The sequence below is a fragment of the Zonotrichia albicollis genome, chromosome W (genome assembly GCF_047830755.1).
Source record: "Zonotrichia albicollis isolate bZonAlb1 chromosome W, bZonAlb1.hap1, whole genome shotgun sequence".
NCBI lineage: Eukaryota > Metazoa > Chordata > Aves > Passeriformes > Passerellidae > Zonotrichia > Zonotrichia albicollis.
Genome location: NC_133859.1, coordinates 3,897,363 through 3,921,124, shown reverse-complemented (window position 1 = coordinate 3,921,124; position 23,762 = coordinate 3,897,363). Strand labels below are relative to the sequence as shown.

General features: G+C 45.9%; 1 protein-coding gene across 1 annotated transcript in view; it reads right to left on the bottom strand.

Annotated features, from left to right (window-relative positions):
• Window positions 1-2,846: 2,846 nt before the first annotated feature.
• LOC141726916 (protein FAM219A-like) overlaps window positions 2,847-23,762 on the bottom strand; it is a 398,243-nt gene continuing 377,327 nt past the window's right edge. The window contains exons 4-5 of the mRNA XM_074532006.1: window positions 22,171-22,292; window positions 2,847-3,043 (exon numbers count right to left, since the gene is read on the bottom strand). Coding sequence (XP_074388107.1) covers window positions 2,898-3,043; window positions 22,171-22,292 — 268 coding nt within the window. The 3' untranslated portion in view covers window positions 2,847-2,897. The remainder of the gene's footprint in view (window positions 3,044-22,170; window positions 22,293-23,762) is intronic.

Genomic DNA, 23,762 nt, shown 5'->3' with positions numbered 1-23,762 from the left:
GCCAGCACTGAAACCCACCACATTAATTGGTGCATTAGCTGGGAAATCTCATATTAGCAAACCAAAACCACTACAACTCCTTATTACTTTGTATTTTCAAAGTGTATTGCTTTTGCCTTACTGGTCCCACTCCAAGTTTCAATTTAATTCTTACAGGCTCTGCTCTTTTTTATCACTCAGGCACCTCTCCAGCCCAGACTATTGAAATCACTGCATCCTCAAGTGATGCTGGCAGATAGATCATGTCTGATTTCAAAGACTGTAGTGCAAAAATAGAGGCTTTCACATAATTAGATTCTGGAATAATAATCTGTATTTTGCCATTTTAAAATTTATTTTCAGCATTTAGTTTTTCCAGTAAATCTCTCCCAATGAGAGACTTTGGTGAATTGGGTGGATACAAAAACTGGCAATTCATCCACTGTTTTCCTAATTTAAAATCAATGGGCTTGAAAAATGGCCAAGTTTTGCAATCCCCTGTTGAGTCAATGATTGTTATAGAATCATTACTCAAGTTTCCTCTTACTGTATTTACCACAGAGTAACTAGCTCCGGTATCTACTAAGAATTCTACCTTGTCATTTACCTCCTTATTCCCCATCTGAGCTGAGAGAGGGCCATGAGACGGGGGCTTTTATGTTGCAACTGTGGACCATCCCTTTTCCAACGCCCATCTTTTTTACAATATGCACACTTATTAAGACCAAGTCTCTCAGGGGAGTTTGAGGTAGGTTGTCCCCACCCTTGTCTCCTTCCTTTCCCTGAGGACACCATTCTTTGGAAATTCCTTCCATAACTGCAACTTTTTTTTTCTGTTTTTTTTTTGTTTGTTTGGTGTTTTTTTTTGGTTTTTTTTTTTTTTTTTTAGTATTAGAGGGTAGGTGCCAGCCATCAGGTGCTGCAGTGCCGGATTTCTTCAGCCCGACTAGCTCCCAACACCGTCGGTGGGAGTGGGTGGACTGCCTCGAGGGTAGGAACAAGGAACAGGGAGAGGTCTTCTATATGTTTTCCAAAGGTGTTTATTCCCAGGAGGATCAGGGAGAGAAAGACACTGAACAAAGGCATACATCAACTTATATACGGGGGAGGTCCCAGGGGAGGATACAATCTTTAACCAGCTGGGAGAAACTGGGGGTGGAACACAAAGTGGGGGATGCAATGTTTAAACCAATACGGGATTACAGGGGAGGAGAACAACTTAAACAAACCAATGGGGCCTCGAAGGATACAAAATTGAGAGGGAAGTTTCTAGAGAAAGGGGCAGGCATGGGAAGGGATTGACATTCAATGGGAGGAGGAACTGGGAACAAAAGGACAGGTCTTTGGGGAGATGGACAACTAGGGCAAAACCAGCAACACAGGGGGGAAGGAACAATCCATTGGTAATAAAATATGCCATAACAATACAAAATAGGGAGGGAGGTTTATAAAACTGACTATTAGGACTGAATTCCAATCAAAAATACACACCACAACAATCAACTTCTAATTATTAAGGTCTGCTACTGAAAATGGCACTTTTACTGTGATTGGACCATCCATACCTACCCCCTGACAGAGGAGCTACTATCACATCTCTGTGTTTAGCTCTAATTCTCCCTGTAATCGGACTAAAACCCTCTGCTCCTCAATATATCCTCTCTACCTCCTCTATCTTCTACTCTGCTCCTTGATACAGCCTCGCTATCCTCTCTGTCTTCTATTCTAGATGTCCTAAATCTGCCTCTTTATGTGCCAGTTCCCTCATGAGTCTTGGCAGCCTGAGTGCCTGTTCATCCATCCAACTTGAAGTTAGGACTGACCAGAAGATCTAAATCATACTCCTTATCAGGGAGATGTTTAGAACAAATTTGTCCTATGCTGCATATAGAACAACATTTTAAATATTTACCTTGATTCTCCTTTCCAAGAGCCAGCACAAAAATGTCTGAGAGGGCTGGATTCAAGCCACAATCTTTGTGCCATTTCGGATGATTCCACAAAGTGAAAAACATATCATCATACATAACCTCATCCTACTTCAGTTCTTGTCTTAAAAACATTAACTGCAACAATGTATTATAGTCCAAGGTTGCATTTTGTTGCCATTTTTCTCCAGAGTCTAGTTTGTATAATGGCCATCACTGATACTTAATCAAATTTTCCCTGGTAGATGTTCCCCCAGGGGGACTGACAATCTTTCTGCAATGTTGCATAATGCAACCAAGTGGGAATTTTTTCAGAACGTCCCCTTTAGATTGTCCACTACCCATCTCCGAATAGTAGACGCAAAATATTACAATACAGATACAAATACAAAACAAATATCAATTGATAAACTCAAGTCAAACACCAAATTCTGGAATATCAACCCACCCACTGTGCTGGAAGATCGACACATCTTATACAGGCAGGATTCCCAAAAGAATGCCTATTATCAAATGGGGTGGTACCTGTGTCCCAGACTGATACAAGGGTCTGTGGTCTTCTCCAGGAAAGTCCCAGTGCTGGTGTGAAGATCCAAAAACCCCTCAGATTCAGGGGAGATCAGGCAGAGCGTCTCATCTGGAGTCACCAATAATGATTGTCTCTCAGGAATATCCCATACCTGAACCCCAGGGAGGCAGTAGACCTCCCCGTGGGATGGGTCCAGTCGACATATGGGCCCCTTTGTTCCCCTCAGAAGGGAGTCACCCACTATGACTGTTGCTATTGTGCAAGTGTCCTGGTTTAGGGCAAATTTGGGCAAAAACCTCCAAAGGGGGCCCCTCCAGAAAGCAAACCCACATGACCCCTCCCCTCAACCAGTTCAGGAAGGATTCCTCAGAGAGAAGTGGAAAGAACCTATTTATTTAACAGACAAAGCACCCCGCACCCCCGAGCTCACAAAATGAACAATACCGGATGACAACACTCTTTCACTGCTCTGAAAAAGATGACAAATTCAGAAATTCTCTCCTGGGAGTGGTGGCTCTGTTATTGGTCCCTCCGCACTGGGAATGGCTGCTGGAGGCCACAAAGTGCAAACTCTCAGTGTTTCCCAGGTCCCAGTCTGGAGCAGGTTCTAGTGGTTCCAAGAAAAGGAAAGAAAAACAGTCCAGGAAAAAATCAGACTGCTTAGCTAAACTAATTAATGAGCAGAAGCAAAAACAAGAGCAAAGCAGGAGCAAGAGCAAAGCAAAAGCAAAGCAAAAAGCAAAAGCTGCCCTATGGACTGCCCCCATTTCTGTGTCCTGCCAACCGTTGGGGGAGTGAGCAGGCTGATTACAAAACAAAACAAAACTTTGCTCTTCAGAGCCAGTCTTGAAGGCACAGAACATAATTTCCAGCATGAACAGAAGACACGACTGGGGGTACAAGCATCACCCTCGGACAGTAAGAAATGACACAGACCCCCCAGAAGGCTGGTTTGCACAGCAGTAGCTTTTATATGAAAAACACTCCTTTTTTATAGACTGTTTTGATACATTTCACCTGATTGGCTATTTACAAAAACATTTTTCTTATAAACAGTCTTTGAGAAAAACAGGAAAACAGAGTAGGAAAACATCACCTGCAGGTTTTTCATAATAACAATTTATCATAATTTCTCTACAACTCCATAAAAGTCTCACAAGTCTGCCATGACAAAACTTATCTGGTTTTCTCGCTATCTGACCAGGCTGTCACATCCACATACGACTACCCTTTTCTTTTTAATGTTAGAGGTGGTGATCCGTCTGACAGATGAAGCATAATTGGGAGGCCCACTGGGCAGATAATTTTCTTCTACATCATCTGGCTGACTCTCTAGATCCAAGGGTTCATACCTGTTGTGAAATGGCACCTGAGTAGGTGATGGGGATCAGGAGGAATTTTTATTACCTCCCCAAGTAGGAACCCATTTCCACTCCCCTTCATCCACCAGGTGTCCTATTGTGTGACAGTGGGAAGCATGGGAGTCCTCTGACTCCTGGTGGGCCTCCCTCAAGGATGGAAGGGTGGAACTCCACCAATCCATTTCCCTTTCACTTTCCCTAATACTCCTTAGTCTTTCAACATCCTCCCTAAGCTCGGCCACCAGTGAAAAATCATTCACCTGTTCACATCGCAGGCAGGCTTCTTCTGCGACGCCCCCTGGTACCACTGATAAGCTCAAACACTCCGTACAGGAAGGTGTCTGGACAGATACATCCTTTTTGGAGGGTTCTATTTGGCTACATACACTTTTACTAACTGCAGTTTTTGATCATGTAAAAAACATTACTAACAAAAAAACCAACCAAGGAACAGAAACTCAACAAACAACAAACTAAAAACCCCACTAGCAGGAGGAAATCTGCAACCCTGCCTGCTTGCCCTGCAGCACAAACTGCCATGCCATGCCCTAAGAGATGTGCTCCACCCCTGCTTGTCTGCTTCTGTTCCTTTCGATCTCAAGAGCTCTCTTTTAATCACTCCATCCCTTTTCAGAGGAAAGCCCCGCCCTGTGCCTGCATGGCTTCTTCTCCTCTGAATCTGCTACGTCTTCATGAAAATGTTCATTTTCCCCTGAATATTAAAGAGACCACTTTCCTTGTATTTTATCTGGTAAGCTTCCTCTATATGGTCTGCAGTGTGTCTAGAGTGAAGGCTGGAATGTCCAGAAGAGCTGATGAGACCCCTGACCCAAGAGTAGACCCAGGCATGGAAAATACTGAGTGGTGTGCTGAATACGAGGACATGGGCCAAACCCTGAAGTAATTTTCTGACCCTATAGCCTGGGGCTATGCATGTGAACAAATACAGACCCCAGATGAGGTGAGGAAATAGCTGAAAGAGAAGTGTCATGATAATTCTAATGAGAAAAAGCTCATTGCAATAAACTGGGCCCTGGCATATGCTTATCACGCACTGCTAGATACTGTAGGGCAGCAGACAGAGGAAGGGGAGCAGGGAGATCAATCAACAGCTACCCCAGTCACTCAGGCTGCAGCTAACACCCCAGTTACTCAGGTTGTAGCTAAACCAGACAGTGAGCCTAAGTCACTGGCAGTTGCTCCCATGGGAAAGAATCACAAAACCAAAACCGACTGACCAGCGGACAATGATGATCCAGGGGAAGGACCCTCAAAGCCAGCTCCAGCAACTGACACAAGATCAGAAGCCAATATTAAGTCCTTTTCCCTGAAGCACCTTCGTAGCCTAGGAAAGGATTGCACTTGTAGCCTAAGAAAGGATTGCACTCAACAACTTGATGAATCTATAATTAGTTGGTTAGTCCATCTTTAAGACGCTACAGACGAGGCTAAAATTCTGTATGGTACTGAAGCAAGGTATTTGAGATCCCTGCCACATGATCCAGTTACTGACCAAGGAATGATGAGGGGGTCTAACCCTCAGAGTCTCTGGGCATGAATCTTGGGAAGTGCAGCACAAAGACATCTTTGTGCAGATGATCACTATATGCAGCAAACTCAGTGGACGACCATAGAACAAGGCATTCAATGCTTGAGAGAAAGGGTGGTGGCAGATATTGTCTTCTCAGATGACCTAACAGCTAGGAATCCAGACTTGGTACCATGTACATCCATGATATGGTGAAAACTTGTATGACTTGGGCCACAAGAATATGCTTCTGTTTTAGCAATAATGAAGCGGGATGACATGGATGAGACCATGTTTGATATGGCGAAGAAGCTCTGAGCATATGCAGATACTGTACATGGCCCAATACATGAAAGAATCGCAGCTGTGGAAACACATCTCCAGAAATTAGAAGATGGAGAATCACAAGAAACTCAGGGAGGAGAATAAAGAGGGCCTTCTCCAAATCTCAGCAGTACAGATCACAGGTTCTGGTACCAAATACAGACATCCCCCAGATAGGGAGAGAAGGTACATCCCACAAAGCTGAACTGTGTCTCTTCTTGCATTATTGTGGAGAAAACATGAGAAGATGGGATGGAAGACCCACTGCTACTCTGTCAAAACAGGTATGTGAAATGAAGGAAGGCAAGACTCAGAGAGGAAATTCCACCAGAAAGGAAGCAGCTCCAGTTGTCTGTAGCTGAACTGCCAGGTATGATGCTGATGACATTTCCAATCCCCTTGAAGGAACCTCCAAAACATATACCCAGGGAAAGAAAGATAACCAGGCTTAGAGGGGGCCTGCCTCTAGCGACATAGAGGCTACGGAAAATCATGTTTTTTGGACTGTGTGGATTCGTTGGCCTGGCACATCTGAACCACAAAAATGTGAGGCCTTGGTCAACACTGATGCGCAGTGCATGTTAATCTCATCAAGACATGTGAGGACAGAATCTGTTTCTATTGCTGGCATGACAGGGGATCACAGGATTTTACTTTGGTGGAAGCTTGTGTGAGCCTGACTGGAAATGAGTAGAAAAAACACCCTATTGTGACTGGTCCAGAGGCCCCATGCATTTTAGATATAGACTTCCTCCAAAGTGGGTATTTCAAAGACCCAAAAGGACTCAGGTGGGAGTTTGGGATAGCAGCTGTGGAGACAGAGGGCGTCCAGCAATTGATCACCTTGTCTGGACTATCAGAGAACCCATCTGCAGTGGGACTTCTGAAGGGGGAAGAGCAACAGTTACCAACTGCCACTTCAGCAGTGCACTGCCGACTGTACAGAACAATTCGAGATGCTGTGATTCCCATCCATAAGATGATCTGTGAGCTTGAGAGCCAAGCGGTGGTCAGCAAAACCCACTCAACCTTCAAGAGTCCCATTTGGCCTGTGCGTAAATCTGAAGAAGTATGGAGATTGACTGTGGACTATTGTGCCTTGAATGAACTGCTGCACGGCAAAACATGTTAGAGCTCCAGTATGAGCTGGAGTCCAAGGCAGCGAAGTGGTATGCCACTATCAATATTGCCAATGCAATTTTTCCTCATTCCTTTGGCAGCAGAATGCCGGCCGCAGTTTGCCTTCACGTGGAGAGGAGTGCAGTATACCTGGAACAGATTGCCCCAGGGATGGAAGCACAGTCCTAGCATCTGCCATGGACTGATCCAGATGGTACTAGAAAAGGGTGAAGCGCCAGAACATCTGCAGTACATCGATGACATCATTGTGTGGGCAAAAACATCAGAAGTGTGTGAGAAAGGAGAGAAAATCATCCAAATCCTCCTGGAAGCTGGTTTTGTCAGCAAAAGGAGCAAAATTAAAGGACCAGCTCTTGAGATCCAGTTCCTAGGAGTAAAGTGGCAAGATGGACAGCGTCAGATTCCTATGGATGTCATCCATCAACAAGATCACAGCAACGTCTCCACCAACAAGCAAGAAGGAAACAAAAGCTTTCCTAGGCACCATAGCCTTTTGTAGAATGCACATTCCTGAGTACAGTCAGATTGTGAGTCCTCTTTACCTCGTTACCTGCAAGATGAACACTTTCCAGTGGAGTCCTGAACAGCAACAATCCTTTGCCAGATCAAGCAGGAGATCGCTCATGCAGTCACCCTTGACCCAGTCAGGACTTGACCAGATGTGAAGAACCTGCTCTACTCTGCAGCTGGGAGCCATGGTTTGTCCTTGAGCCTTTGTCAGAAGGTGCCTGGTGAGACTTGAGGCCGACTACTAGGATTTTGGAGTTGAAGCTACGGAGGGTCTGAAGCCAACTACACTCCCACAGGAGAAGGAAATCTTGGCTCCCTATGAAGGAGTCCAAGCTGCCTCAGAGGTGATTGGAACAGAAGCACAACTCTTCCTGCCACCCTTACTACTGGTGCTGGGGTGGATGTTCAAAGGCAAGGTTCCCTCCACCCACCATGCCACCAGTGCTACATGGATCAAGTAGATTGCTCTTATCACACAACACACCTGTTTTGGAAAACTGAATCATCCTGGGAGTTTGGAGATAATTACAAATTAGCCTGAAGGTAAAAAGTGGGGTCTTGTGGACAAAGAGGAGCAAGAGCAAGTGACACGATCTGAAGAAGCTCCACCATACAACCAACTGTCAGCAGCAGAAACAGGATACACTCTTTTCACTGATGATTCTTGTCACATTGTAGGAATGAAACAAAAGTGGATAGCAGCTGTATGGGGCCCAACACGACAGGTCACAGAAACTACTGAAGGGGAAGGTGAATCAAGTCAACTTGCAGAAGTCAAAGCCATTCAACTGGCCCTGGACATTGCAGAAAGAGAGAAATGGCCAAAGCTCTACCTCTACACTAACTCATGGATGGTAGTCAATGCTCTGTGGGGATGGCTGGAGAAGTGGAAAAAGGCCAATTGGCAGCATAGGGGAAAACTAATTTGTGCTGCTGATGAGTGGAAAGACATTGCTACCAGGGTAGAGAAACTATTTGTGAAAGTCTGCCATGTAGATGCCCATGTCCCCAAGAGTAAGGCTAATGAGGAGCACTAAAATAACAACTAGGTAGATCAGGCTGCAAAGATAGAGGTCTCAAAGATAGACTTAGATTGGCAACACAAGAGGGAGTTGTTCCTAGCTAAATGGGCTCATGATGCCTCAGGTCATAAGGGTAGAGATGCTACCTATAAGTGGGCACGAGACCAAGGAGTGGATTTAACCCCTTTCTCAGGTTATCCATGACTGTGAGACGTGTGCTGCCATCAAGCAGGCCAAGCGAGTGAAGCCCCTATGGTATGGTGGGCAGTGGTCCAAATATAAGTATGGAGAGGCCTGGCAGATTGACTACATCACACTGCCCCAGACATGCCAGGGTAAGCGCTACGTGCTCACAATGGTAGATGCCACCATGGGATGGTTGAAGACCTACACTGTGCCTCGTGCTACTGCCTGTAACACCATCCTGGGCCTTGAAAAGCAGGTCCTTTGGAAGCATGGTACCCCTGAGACGACTGAGTCAGGCAATAGGACTCATTTCAAGAACAGTCTTATCAACACCTGGGCTAGGGAACATGGCATTGAGTGGGTATACCATATCCCCTACCATGCACCAGCAGCCGGCAAAGTGGAGAGGAACAGTGGACTGTTAAAAACCCAGTTGAAAGCATTGGGTGGGGGATCTTTCAAAAATTGGGCACAGCATCTAGCAAAGGCCACCTGATTAGTTAACACCTAAGGCTCCACCAACCGAGTAGGTCCTGCCCAATCTGAGCCCCTGCATACAGGGGACAAAGTCCCAGTGGTACATATCAGAGGTTTGTTAGGGAAGACTGTTTGGATCAATTCTGCCTCGAGTACAGACAAACTCATCCATGGGGTTGTCTTTGCTCAGGGACAAATTGTACTTAGTGGATAATGCAGAGAGACGGAACAACATGTTGTGTACCTCAGGAAGATATGATTGTTGGGTGAGAACCATATATAACTATCACTGTTTGCTGAATGTCACTGCCATTGTCTGTGTATAGCTGTATACTGCATTTATGTATATATAGATATATATGTATGTATATATGTATGTGTTTGTAGAGTTAGAATATATATTAGTTTTGGTAGTAAGTTGGCAATGAGGGTATAAGGTTTGGCATGTGTTGGGGTGACTGTTTTATGTGAATTGTGTCCACAGATGTTGGAGATTTTTTCAGAAATGGCTTGGAAGGCAGCTGTGGGGGACAGGTTCTCACAGCCTGTTTCTGTAAACAGTAGAAGTTCTCCGGTTGTTTTTAATTACAAGTAAAAGTGACAAACATGAAGGCCTTGAGAACTTTGCATACCAGTGTTCTCAGGCAGCTTTCTCATAACAAGTAGATATTCTATCTTTGGCTGTTTTGGAAAGCAAAAATAAGTTTTGAGAACCCAAATCTTGGTATTGGAAACATAAGGAGGAGTTGGTGTGTTATCTCTGACCTATTGTGAGCTCGGGTTTGCAATATGAATGAACTTAATTAACACGGTTATAAAAAGTGACTGATTGAGTGAATAAATGGAGTCGATGCTGATCAAGGAAAGATGGGTCTTCTCCCTCCACTTCAATACACAGATGTGTAAGATGTTTATATTTTAGAATGGATATTCCTTCCCCATACTTCTAAGCAAACAATAACCACTCATTTAGAAATGTGCCTAGATGCTGTTACCAGAGATAGACAACGTGCCCGTCAAATACTAGGGCAAGATCCTGATATCATTGGCATTCCTATACATAGGCATGAATTTGATTCTTTACTTCAAGTCTCAGTAGGTGTGCTGTTTCTTTTGCTGATTTCTGAGGGAAAATATAATATCATTTACCATCTCACAAACTCCTTCAGGCTCTAAACTCTCTTCCACTAAGTGTTAACTCCTTTGTTGCCTCAGCCCCAATTCCAAATACTGTAACAGCGTTTATAGATGGATCAGGAAAAACTCAAAAAGCTGCCGTGACTTGGTATGATGGAGTTGAGTGGAAGGATCATGCTGTTACACAAATTGGCTTGGCACAAGTAATTGAACTCAGAGTTGCAGTGGAGGTGTTTAACCTTTTTCATAACTTATCTTTTAATCTCATAGCAGGTAGTGCGCATGTTACTGGAATACTTCTGCAAATGCCTGACATTTCTCTGCACTTTGTAAATACTGATGACATAACCCTGTTACTTGTTGCGTTACTATCTCTCATTCATTCTTGTCCTAAACTTTTTTTTGTCACACATATTCACTCCCATTCTAACTTACCAGGTTCCCTAAAAGAAGGGAAGGCCAGTGCTGACAGCTTGATGATTAGTCATATCTAATCAGACATTTACAGCTGCCTAAGAATCTCATGCCTTTTTTTCATCAAAATATTGCTGCTTTGTCTAAAGATTATGGTATTTCAGTGTCCCGGGTGTGCATGATTGTTAGCGCTTGTCCTGACTGCCAGTATGTTTCTTCTCCTAATGTGCCTGCTGGGGTAGTACATAGATGGCTTACAGCCTGTTAATTATGGCAAACTGATGTTACGCACATTCCGTCCTCTGGCCAGAAGAAATTTGCTCAATGTTCTATTGACTTTTTTTCAGGCTTTTTAGTCTCCACTGCACATACAGGTGAATCTGCAGAAAATGTTGGTTGTCACTGTGCATTTGCGACAATGGGTCAGCCACAGGAAATTCACAATGATAATGGCCCCCTGCTTATCAATCCAATTCTGTCGCTATGCGCCTCCCCCAATTGGATGGGGAAAGATTTCCTTGGAGAAAAGTGGAAAAAAACCTGTTTATTTAACAAGTAAAGTATTCACAAGCATAAAAAATTAATAATATTAAACAATAAAGCCTCTTGCTATTCTGAAGAGATGGCAAACTCAGAAAGTCCTTGCCATAGGGTGTAGCTCAGCTCAGTCAGTCTCTTATCAGTCACTCCTCCGCTGGGAAATGCTGAGTCCCGGGCCCTGGTGGGCCACAGGTGTGCGCTCCCGGTGTTTTTCTGGGTTTTCAGTCCAGAGCAGGTTTGAACAACTCCAAGAAAAAGAAAAGCCACAGTCCGGGGAATGTCTGTGCCTCAGCTAGCTAAAAAAATGAACTAAAATGCAAAGGAGAGCTCTCTCCCACTGTCGGTGCTGCAGACAAAACAGTCTGTGAGAAAGAATGCTGAAGCTCTTATTACTATGTGATTGAATACAGCTGCCTCAGACATTCCACCACTACTTCTTCTCTCCCCCTTCATTCTCAGATCTAGTTTTAAAGGTACAAAACTTATTTCTGGGCTAAACTGACAAATGGGGATACAATTCAGCAGCATAAAGTCACCCCAGGAAGCCCATAATGACCCTTTTGCTCATACAGCTGCAGAACGTCTCTTTAAAAGCTCTAAAGATAGGCTGCAACATCCTAAGCTATTATATAGACAGCTTCCTGATACAACCATCTGGCATGAACCTGCTGATTTATTATCATGGGGTCAACAATATGCTTGTGTTCTATCCCCTACAAGTGCATTGTGGGTACCAGCTAAAGCTGTCAAACAGTGCTATGAGCTGGAAGGATGCCCAACAGAATCCTGCTCAGGAGATGATCAAGTTGAAGCTGGCCAACCCCTCTGTCTTAGGGTGACATTATGATGCTTGTATCCCCAATAGACTGTTCTGTTGATGCTGGATATTTATATTCTGTGCCTTCAAGACTGGCTCTGAGAGCAAAGGCAGGAAGAAGAAGAAGCATGGAGTTTTGTTATCAGGGACTGCACTCACTCCTCCTCAGTCTGCTGGAACACAGAACTCCACTGTGGTGTCTGGACATGGACAGGGCAGAACATGGCGCTCCATTGTCTTTTAGTTAGTTTAGCAAGCTGAGGCAGAGAAGTTCCCTGGACCATTTGTCTTTCCCTTTTCTTGGAACTGTTCAAACCTGCTCCGGACTGGGACCTGGGGAAACACTGAGAGCTTGCACTTTGTAGCCCACCAGGGCCGACTCTGGGCAGCAGCCTTTTCCAGTGCCAGAGGGACTGATAACAGAGCCGCCATCCACAGGAAAGACTTTCTGAATTTGTCATCTCTTCAGCGTGGCAAATGAGTTTTGTTATCTGGTATGGTTAATTTTTTGTGCTGGGGAGTGCTTTGCCTGTTAAATAAACAGGTTTTTTCCACTTCTCGCTGAAGAAATTCTTTCCAAACCAGTTGGGGGGAGGGGACGTATGAGTTTTCTTTCTGGGGGGGCCCTTTTGGAGGTTTCCTCCCTAATTTGCCCTAAACCAGGACACCCTTAAAAGGGAAGAAGTGAAAACATAACATGGGGTGATCTCAAGGGTCTGGATGCTGAGACATTGTCCTGGTTTAGGGCAAATTTGGGAAAGGCTGCTGCCTGTGTGTCGCATCCCCACACCCAGACAACTGAATCCCCAGGCCCCAGACTAGAGAGCTGTAGGATTCCCCATTTTTATTTTACTCACTCAAAACTCCATCTTTCACTTGCTCCGACCTTCGGCACTTAACCATTTCCTTCTGTTTAATGTCTGTGTGATTTAATGTACATACAATAGCAGTCACATCCAACAAACAGTGATATTTGCATATGAGTCTCACCCCACAATCAGATCTTCCTGAGGTACACAACATGTTGTTCCATCTCTCTGCATTATCCACCATGTGCAACCTGGTCCCTGAGCAAAGATAACCCCACAAATGGATTTGTCTGTACTCGAGGCAGAATTCATCCACATGGTCTTCCCTAACAAACCTCTGACATGTACCACTGGGACTTTATCTCTGTCTACTATATTCAGGGACTCAGACCGGGCAGGACCTGCTCCGTTGGTAGAACCTCGGGTATTAACTAACCAGGTGGCCTTTGCTAAATGCTGTGCCAAATTTTTGAAAGATCCCCCACCCAATGCTTTCAACTGGGTTTTTAACAGTCCACTGTACCTCTCCACTTTGCCCCCAGCTGGTGCATGGTAGGGGATATAGTACACCCCCTCAATGCCGTGTTCCCTAGCCCAGGTGTTGATAAGGCTGTTCTTGAAATGAGTCCCGTTGTCTGAGTCAATCCTCTCAGGGGTACCATGCCTCCAAAGGACCTGCTTTTCAAGGCCAAGGATGGTGTTCCGGGCAGTGGCATGAGACACAGGGTAGGTTTCCAACCATCCAGTGGTGGCTTCCACCATGGTCAGCACATAGCGCTTGCCCTGGTGTGTCTGGGGCAGTGTGATGTAGTCAATCTGCCAGGCCTCCCGATACTTGTACTTGGACCACCGCCCACCATACCATAGGGGCTTCTCTCACTTGGCCTGTTTGATGGCAGCACATGTCTCACAATCATGGATAACCTGAGAAATACTGTCCATGGTGAAACCCACCCCTCAGTCTTGTGCCCACTTATAGGTGGCATCCCTACCATGATGGCCTGAGGCATCATGGGCCCATTTAGCTAGGAATAACTCTCCCTTGTTATCCCAATTTAAGTCTATCTTTGACACCTCTGTCTTTGCAGCCTGATCTACCTGCTTATTGTTGTGGTGCTCCTCATTAGCCTTACTCTTGGGGACATGGGCTTCTATGCGGCGGACTTTCACCGGTAGCATCCCCACCCTGGTAGAAACGTCTTTCCACTCTTCAGCAGCCCAAATCAGTTTTCCTCCATGCTGCCAGTTAGCCTCTTTCCACCTCTCCAACCATCCCCACAGAGCATTGACTACCATCCATGAATTAGTGTAGAGGTAGAGCTTTGGCCATTTCTCTCTTTCTGCAATGTCCAGGGCCAGTTGAACGGCTTTGAGTTCTGCAAGTTGACTTGATTCACCTTCTCCTTCAGTAGCCTCCACGATCTTTTGTGTGGGGCTCCATATGGCTGCTTTCCACTTCCAATTCATCCCTACCATGCAACAGGAACTGTCAGTGAAAAGAGCATAGCGTGTTTCCCCTGCTGGCAGTTGGTTGTATGGTGGAGCTTCTTCAGCCCATGCCACTTTTTCTTGCTCTTCATCTGTGTCACCAAAATTTTCACCTTTGGGCCAATTTGTAAATATATCCAGAATCCCAGGGTGATCCAGTTTACCAATATGGGCGCACTGTGTGATGAGAGCAATCCACTTGCTCCATGTAGCACTGGTGGCATGGTGGGTGGTGGGAACCTTGCCTTTGAACATCCACCCCAGCACCGGTAGTCAGGGTGGCAGGAGGAGTTGTGCTTCTGTCCCAGTCACCTCTGAGGCAGCTTGGACTCCTTCATAGGCAGCCAAGATTTCCTTCTCTTGTGGGAGTGTAGTTGGCTTCAGACCCTCCGTAGCTTCAACTCCAAAATCCTAGTAGTCGGCCTCAAGTCTTACCAGGCACCTTCTGACAAAGGCTCAAGGACAAACCATGGCTCCCAGCTGCAGAGTAGAGCAGGTTCTTCACATCTGGTCAAGTCCTGACTGGGTCAAGGGCGACTGCATGAGCAATCTCCCGCTTGATCTGGGCAATAGCTGGTTGCTGTTCAGGGCCCCGCTGGAAATCATTCTTCTTGCAGGTGACCAGGTAAAGAGGGCTCACAGTCTGACTGTACTCAGGAATGTGCATTCTACAAAAGCCTATGGCACATAGGAAAGCTTTTGTTTCCTTCTTATTGGTTGGTGGAGATGTTGCTGTGATCTTGTTGATGGATGACATCCATAGGAATCTGACGCTGTCCATCTTGCCACTTTACTCCTAGGAACTGGATCTCAAGAGCTGGTCCTTTAATTTTGCTCCTTTTGCTGACAAAACCAGCTTCCAGGAGGATTTGGATGATTTTCTCTCCTTTCTCACACACTTCTGCTGATGTGTTTGCCCACACAATGATGTCATCGATGTACTGCAGATGTTCTGGCGCTTCACCCTTTTCTAGTACCATCTGGATCAGTCCATGGCAGATGGTAGGACTGTGCTTCCATCCCTGGGGCAATCTGTTCCAGGTATACTGCACTCCCCTCCATGTGAAAGCAAACTGGGGCTGGCATTCTGCTGCCAAAGGAATGGAGAAAAATTGCACTGGCAATATTGATAGTGGCATACCACTTTGCTGCCTTGGACTCCAGCTCATACTGGAGCTCTAACATGTCTGGCACAGCAGTGCTCAGTGGTGGAGTCACTTCATTCAGTGCACGGTTGTGGGATTCACATTCTCTGAACCTGAGAGAAGTGGTGAGAGAAGCAGAGAAAAGAATGATCAAAAAAATTCTTATCCCATTTGCTGCTCCTGTGTTGTGCCAAAGTAGAATGCAACATGGAGATTGTTTACCCAAAGTGATGGTGTTTTGTTTCCGTGGCCTATGAGGGCCAAGCACGTGTCCAGACTGTCAGTCACGAGACAGTCACAAGATTTAGTTCAGTTGACTGCTTGTGCAGTTTCAGTTTAGATGTAGTGTAATATAGTATAGAATAATATAGTATAATAAAGTAAATAAGTAGCCTTCTGATATCATGGAGTCAGATGCACTATTCTTCCCAGACAAGGGGTCACCTGCTCTTACAATACACGGTAGTCCACCATCAATCTCCGTTCTCCTTCAGATTTACGCAGAGGCCAAATGGGGCTGTTGAAGGGTGAGTGGGTTTTGCTGACCACCCCTTGTCTCTCCAGCTCTCGGATCATCTTATGGATGGGAATCACAGCATCTCGAGTTGTTCTATACTGTCCGTGTCGCAATTGGTGCTCATTGCTCTTTTCTGTCACAGACATATTTTATGAAAAATCCTTTCCTTTGGATTTTTCCTCCTGAGAAGCTGAGAGGCCTCAGGAGCAAAATGTAAGCATTGATTATCTGCTGCTGTGGAATGCAACAGATGGATCTTTGATTGGCCCATGTTGGTTGTTTCTAATTAATGGCCAATCACAGTCAGCTGGCTCGGACAGAGAGTCCAAGTCAGAAGCCTTTGGTATCATTCTTTCTTTCCTATTCTATTCTTAGCTAGCCTTCTGAGATGAAATCTTTTCTTCTATTCTTTTAGTATTGTTTTAATGTAATATATATCATAAAATAATAAATCAAGCCTTCTGAAACATGGAGTCAGATCCTCGTCTCTTCCCTCATCCTAAGACCCCTGTGAACATGGTCACAGATGGTGACTCTGAGTGACTGAAGAACTCATCACTTGGTGACACCCCAGAGGAGCATTGCTCTACTGGGTAAACCCCAAGTGTGTGGCATTGATGGTCACCTCACAAGTGGCCATAGAAGTGGATTCTAGCCAGGAGCTGAAGAACTGAAGATCCTGAGTTTGGACAGAGTTCACAGCCAAGCCTGACCACAAAGAGGATCTTTTCAAAAGTTTCCCAGATAAGATGTCCAGAAACCTAAACCTTTGCAGCCTAGAGCAGCCTGCTGAAGCCCAAAGGACACTGTCACAAGGTACTGTTAACTCTTCCCTTCCTGAAAATTCTGCCCTTCGCACAATGTGGGCTGGGATGCGGCAGAGGGTACCTACAGAGGCAGAGGTTCCATTCTCCCCCTCAGAGGAGAAACTTATTATCCTTTGACAAAAATGGTGTCATTAGGACAGAGTTCCTATGGTGAAGAGACATTTCTATGAGTTTTTCAGATGGGCAAAGTTCCATGGATTTTTCACGAATGTGCTCTATGCCGTTGATTCATACGTATGGGAATGCATGGAATTCATTATTAGAGAGATTTATTCCCAAGGTTTTGGATCTCCTCGGATTTATCTATCCTTCAGAACTCTCTTCCCAGTTTTGAAACGGAAAGCAGCTTCATTTCAGTGGATTGCCAACTGCAGAGGTCAAGCTCCCTTCCTGCCGGCCCCCGCAGGAGAGGACCCTGTCCAGGAACACGAGCTGAGGGTTCCGAGCCCCCCTGAATCGTAGCGGGGCAGCGAGGCTTTGCCCACAACCGAGGAAAAGTTTTTTCTGCGCCTTTGGAGCATGCTCAAACGGACCTGCTTTTTACCCCCCCTCGTTGCCCTCAGGGGGGAATCTGAGCTGGCTCCGTGGACCCCGCCCCAGCCAGCCCTGCGGGTGGCACCAGTCCCCGTGGCGCCGCCTCCTGGGCTCGCGGGGCCGCCCCGACCAGCCCCATGGGCGTGGCCGCCTCCCCGTGCAGAGGCAAGGGAAACAGCAGTAAGCAACCATCGCTCGCTTGCTGTGAGGACAAAACATCCCCAGATCCGAGATAACGATTCTTGGGAAAGCTTCTCTTCCCCAAGTGCTGGTCTGTACCGGTAGTCCAGGGAGAGGGAAGCGTTTGGTCACTGGTGCTGCCCAGGCATTGGCAGCAGGGTGCCGGGTTGTGAGAACACAGAGCCCGCCTCGTGGGCCAGGTCTGGGCCGTTTGGCTGGGTTCCCTGGTCTGGGGCCACCGCCCGGCCAGCTGTTAGGTTTCGGGGCTTTGCTTCCCCCGTCAGGACCTGGGCCACCATTCTGTGGGCCAGGTCTGGGGTTCCTGATCCTTCCAAGAGGGCCACAGCCCCCTCAGAGGCTCCTCTGCTGCTGCCGCTCTTTCTGGAAAAAAAAAAAAAAAAAAAAAAAAGAGTTGAAAGAGCTAGTAGCAGCTCAAAAGCATTGAAGAGCCAAAAATTAGCCTCAGCCCAAGTGGTTCAATAAAGGGCTGTGGCCAAGACATTCCAGAAATTTTCTGAAAATTGTTTGATGACTGTTATGAACAAAAATTCGGTTAATATTTTTTTTTGTGAAAAAGAGTTACAGGGACGCAGCCAGATCTGTCTCTGCCAGAGTTCTTAGTGCTTTGTTATTGTAATACCGGGTCGTTGAAGCTTATCTCCTCTTTTGTATTAGTAAAAGGCCTGGCTGGGTGGGGTGGATGGCCCTTCCCCGAGGCAGTGCGCTCTTCCAACATAAGGAAGACACCTGAGAGGGTGGGGGGGGTTATGCAAAGTGACTCCACCACCAGCATGCTTTGAGACCTCGACTCCAAAATGCAACGAGAAAACCCCAAAAACAACGAGCCAAATAAGAATTGAGAGACTAAAGTGGTGTCTGGACATGAGGAGCCAAGTGCTGAGCCTGCAGAGATGTGGAGCCCCTCTCGCCCTGAGCAGAGAGTCGTCCCAACGCCGGGACCAGGCAGCTGAGAAGCTCAAAGGACAACATCTGATGGGGACATCACGCCCTAAAGGCTCCCACGAGGACTGGATCCCCCGGCTCTGCCCCTAGTGGACAGAGCTGCTCATATCCTCCTCCTCTGAGTCGCCCTGAGAGACGCGACGAGGACTGCAGCCCTGCCGAGCTGCCCAATCCTGAGCTGATCACTTTTAATAAAGGCATTAAAAAGGAGAAGAAGTCTCCTAGCCCTGTTTATTTCAATGACTGTCAATGGAGTTTTGATAATCATTGATGATTTTTCTTTAGCAATTTGTTGTTTCAGGATTCTGCAAGCCTGTTTCAGGACCAAAAGAGATTTTCAGAGATGTCAAAGAGGAACATCTTCAGTCCATGGACTTTCTCCTGAAACTCACCTTTTTGGACTTGAAGCAATGAACTTTCTTTGCATTATTTTTGCATTTTCTTATATTGTAAGATTGTTTTAGTGATATGATAGAATTTTATGCTCTACAAGTGAAGAATTTCCCTGATCATTCCACATCAGCACTTGATTGAGGTTTTGATTGGCAACAGATAACCTGTCAAGTGTTTGTTCTTTCCTCTGCATGGCTACAGCAGACGAAATTAAAAACACTTTTCTTTTTAATTTAACTAAAATATAAAGGGTGATATGTCACAGACATATTTTATGAAAAATCCTTTCCTTAGGATTTTTTCTCCTGAGAAGCTGAGAGGCCTCAGGAACAAAATGTAAACATTGATTATCTGCTGCTGTGGAATGCAACAGATGGATCTTTGATTGGCCCATGTTGGTTGTTTCTAATTAATGGCCAATCACAGCCCAGCTGGCTCAGACAGAGAGTCCGAGCTGCAAGCCTTTGTTATCATTCTTTCCTATTCTATTCTTAGCTAGCCTTCTGATTAAATCCTTTCTTCTATTCTTTTAGTATAGCTTTAATGTAATATATATCATAAAGTAATAAATCAAGCCTTCTGAAACATGGAGTCAGATCCTCATCTCTTCCCTTGACCTAAGACCCCTGTGAACATGGTCACACTTCTCCCTTCAGAAGTCCCACTGCAGATGGGTTCTCTGATAGTCCAGACAAGGTGATCAATTGCTGGACGCCCTCTGTCTCCACAGCCGCTATCCCAAAGGCTCACCTGAGTGTTTTTGGGTCTTTGAAATACCCACTTTGGAGGAAGTCTATGCCCAAAATGAATGGGGCCTGTGGGCCAGTCACAATAGGGTGTTTCTTCTACTCATTTCCAGTCAGGCTCACATCAGCTTCCACCAAAGTCAAAACCTATGAACTCCTGTCACGCCAGCAATAGAAACAGATTCTGTCCCCATGTCTCAATGGGATTAATGTGCATTGCGCACCAGTATTGACCAAAGCTTTATATTCTTGTGGTTCAGATGTGCCAGTGTACCAGACTCCATAGAATTGTCTAAGACCCCATGGAGGGCTGAGACTTAACAGTAGGAATTGCTGAGTCATGATGAGATAGCAAAATAAGCTCCTGTCTTCTGCCTCTCAAACCCTAGCTTATCTCTGTAACCCCATAGGTCACTTTCCTCTAACCCCTACTATTGGACAAGTTGGGATCCCTCTCTACCCTATAAAAAGGGGCTGCTTTAGCCCATTCGGCAAAAGAAGAGCCGTTGTTTTTAACCCTTCACAGACCCCTCAATAAGCCCATCACTGTGGAACCACCAGGACCTCTCCTTCTCCTCTCTCTCGTCTGCTTCTCTCCCTAGCCCTCCAGCACCTTAGCAAGTAAGAGCTGAAATCCTAAGAGAGCTGATAATCACTAAAGAGCTGAAATCCACTAAGCTTGCTTAAGGTAGCCAGCGGCTGTGAGCGGCTTGCATATTTGGGCACTCTGTCTCCAAGAGGGACTGAGTTATCTGGATAGGACTGCCTTGTTCAGGGGCTAAGCCTGCTCTGAGGGCTGGGGCAGGGGGGAGACCCCTTATGCCAGGCCAACAAATCCGCAAAGTCCAAAAAAACACAGTTTTCCCTAGCCTCTACCTGGCCAGATGCAGGGCCCCTCTAAGCCTGGTTATCCTTCTTTCCCTGGGTATATGTTTTGGAGGTTCCTTCAAGGGGATCAAAAATATCGTCATCATCATCATATATGGCAGTTTGGTTACGGGCCACTGGAGCTGCTTTCCTTTTGGTGGAACTTCCTCTCTGAGTCTTGCCTTCCTTCAATTCACGCACCTGTTGTGCCAGAGAAGCAGATTTTCCATCACATCCTCTCATGTTTTCTCCGCAATCACTCAGGAAGAACCACAGCTCAGCTCATGGGGAGTACCTTCTCTTCCCATTTGGGGAACTTCTGCGTTAGATACCAGAACCTGTGATCTTTCACCCTTGAGCCAAGAATGACACAAGAAAAGACAAGAGATCCAATTGCAAGAGGAGAAAAGAAGGCTTTATTACAAAGGATTCTTCTGTTTTTATAGACCGATTTGATACTTTCCGTTTGACTGGCTAGTTAATAAAAAACATCTTTCTCACACATTGTCCTATATAAGAACAGGAAAACAAAGTGAAAAAACACCATCTGCAGATTGTTTATACTAACTGTGGTGTTGGCTGCAGCCTGAGTGACTGGGGTAGCTGTTGATTTATCTCCCTGCCTCCCTTCCTCTGTCTGCTGCCCTACAGTATCTAGCAGTGTGCGATAAGCATATGCCGGGGCCCAGCTTACTGCAATGATCTTTTTCTCTTTAGGGTCATCATGGCACTTCTCTTTCAGGTATTTCCCCACCTCACCTGGGTTCTCAATTTGTTCACATGGAAAGTCCCAGACTACAGGGTCAGGAAATTACTTCAGGATTTGGCCCATATCTTCCCATTTCCCACGTCACTCAGGATTTTCTACACCTGGGTCTACTCCTGGGTCAGGGGTCTCATCAGCCCCTCTAGAAATCTCAGCCCTCTTTCTAGAGAAGTTGTAGACTATAGAGGAAGCTTACCAGATTAAACACCAGGAAGATGGTCTCTCTAACATTCAGGGGAAACAACATTTTAAAGAAGACATGTAACAGATTCAGAGGAGAAGAAGGAAAGCAAAGGCTGAAAAGCCTCATTCCCTGCTCCTCCTCTAACAAACTGGGTGCATAACCATAACAATGAACCATACATACCTGGAACAGATTCCAGCACCTTTATAAACTTCCTACAAGTCATTACCACCAAGCTCAGCCTGATAGCAATTCTAGTCAGTGCCCCTCTACGGCAAAAACTATGTATTAGGGACAATACCGAAGCTATTTCTGGATAAGAAAATAAACCTAGGGACCATAGAGATATTAAGACCTCAAAAAAAACTAGGGACCAGAAACACGTGCAAGCCTCCACCCCAAGAGACATTATGAATTCAAACAACATGACTACTAACTGCTTTATCCCAACACAGCATAATTGCAACCAAAGTACAATTAGAACAGGTTTTATTCCACTCTCTCTCGCCACATGTTGAGTGCCAACATTTGTCCTGGATTAGGGCAAATTTGGGAGAAAACCTCCAAAAGCCCCCCCCCCCCCCCCCAGAAAGCAAATCCACACAGCCCCTCCCCCCAACCGGTTCTGGAAGAATTTCCTTGTGGAGGTGTGAGAGCCTGCTGATAACAAAACTCCATGTGTTGTTTGCACTAAGTAGTTATTTAGTTGTTTTGCGCTGGATTCTGTATTATTGCACTGATAAGTATGTTTGTATCCTCATGGGATTCCCCTCTTATATCACATGGTCTTTCCCTCCCCTAAAAGCCCCGCTGGTGATGGCTTGTTACAGGTTTACTCCTCCCCACACCCCTTCCTCACCTGTATCCCATTGGCTGTGGTCCTCTTCCTCCAACCTCCATTTCCCCAAGCTTAAAATTCTCCCGCCATGAAGCATCTCTCTCTTTTCCACCTGGGAAGTCACCTGGACCACCTCGTGACTCCTATTAAGGAATGAAATAGGACTTTGTTCCTGAGAGGAGAAGAGCACCTTTCATCTTTCGCTTTTGTCCTATGTAAGATTGTGAGGGCTAGGGTCCATAGCTAGCCGGATTGGACCCGAACAGCCTGCCTGAATTCAGTCTTACATCCGTGCTTCTTCTTCTCCCTGCCTTCGCTCTCAGAGCCAGTCTTGATGGCGCAGAATATAATATCCAGCATAAGCAGAACAGACAATTGGGGATACAAGCATCATAATGTCACCCTGGGACAGGCATCGAGAATGATGCAATGCGTGGGGGCAGAACCTGCTTAGCGGAAAAAACTCCACAACTCGTAAAAGTTGTAAAGTAGGTAGGTATTTAATTCAGCGCTGGGCACATGTGCGATAGCTCCACAAAGGCATGCACACCCTGCCGAGAATTCAGACACTCTTATCCCTTAACTTGTTGCATATGCATCGAGTTTTGCAATAGGTCCATGCATATTCATTTCCTAGACCCGGCTTTGCATTAAAGTAAGCTTATCACTCCTTCTGAGCCTGTGCAGAGCTCTCTGGCAGCAGAGCTCTCTGGCAGTCATTCTGTACGTCTTCCCTGGTGCAGGCAAGTCCAACTGTTGTATTGCACTAGATATTTAGTTGGTTGCACTGCGTGTTGGGAAAAAATGTTATTGGGTCACGTGGATGGTATATTCCCCCTCACATGGTTCCTTCCTCACACCCCTGGTCTCTGTATCCCTGGTGGTCTGTCCCATGAGTGGTCCCTCCCTTTGCCCCTCCCCAGTGTTATCCCATTGACCGTGGTCCTCTTTCCCCGCTCCTACCACCTGGGGCATAAAACCTCACCGCAGGTGAGGCACGCTCTCTTTGCTGCCTAGGTGGTCGCCTGCGCCAGAGTGACCTGTCCCACACGAATAAACTGGACACTTTGACCCACGTGGCAGGGAGCGCCTCTCATCTTTTATCTCGTTCATGCGGTTCTGTGTAGGCTTGGGTCCTGAGTGAGCCGGGTTTGGACTCATATAAGCCCAGAGATCCACGGATACTGCATCCAACCTCAGTTTTGGTCTGGTCTTAGTTTCAAGGTTGGTGGGGCCCCTCTTATCTCCCTTGAGCTTGGAAGCTCACATTCCTTTCACCTTGTTTGGGGTAGAATTTTTTCAACTGTTCAAAACATCAGCTGCAGATTGTTTTCATTCTTTTCTCTGAGCTTCTCACAGCTTTTCCCAGAATGATGCCTGGGAAAGTTTATCTGGCTTTCTCTCTCTGACCAGGCTGTAACAACCACAGATTTCTTTATCAGAGGCTTGCATTCTTTTGTCTGTCTCTGCAAGCCTTTGCGAGCACAGCAAGTTACAGACTAAACAAGTTAAAACAGTACATCCAAATCTGAAATTAATTTCTGCTCTACATTAATTTCTAATCCCCTCATGTCTTGGTCCCCCCTTTTCTAGAAAATCAGTAGATTCTTTTA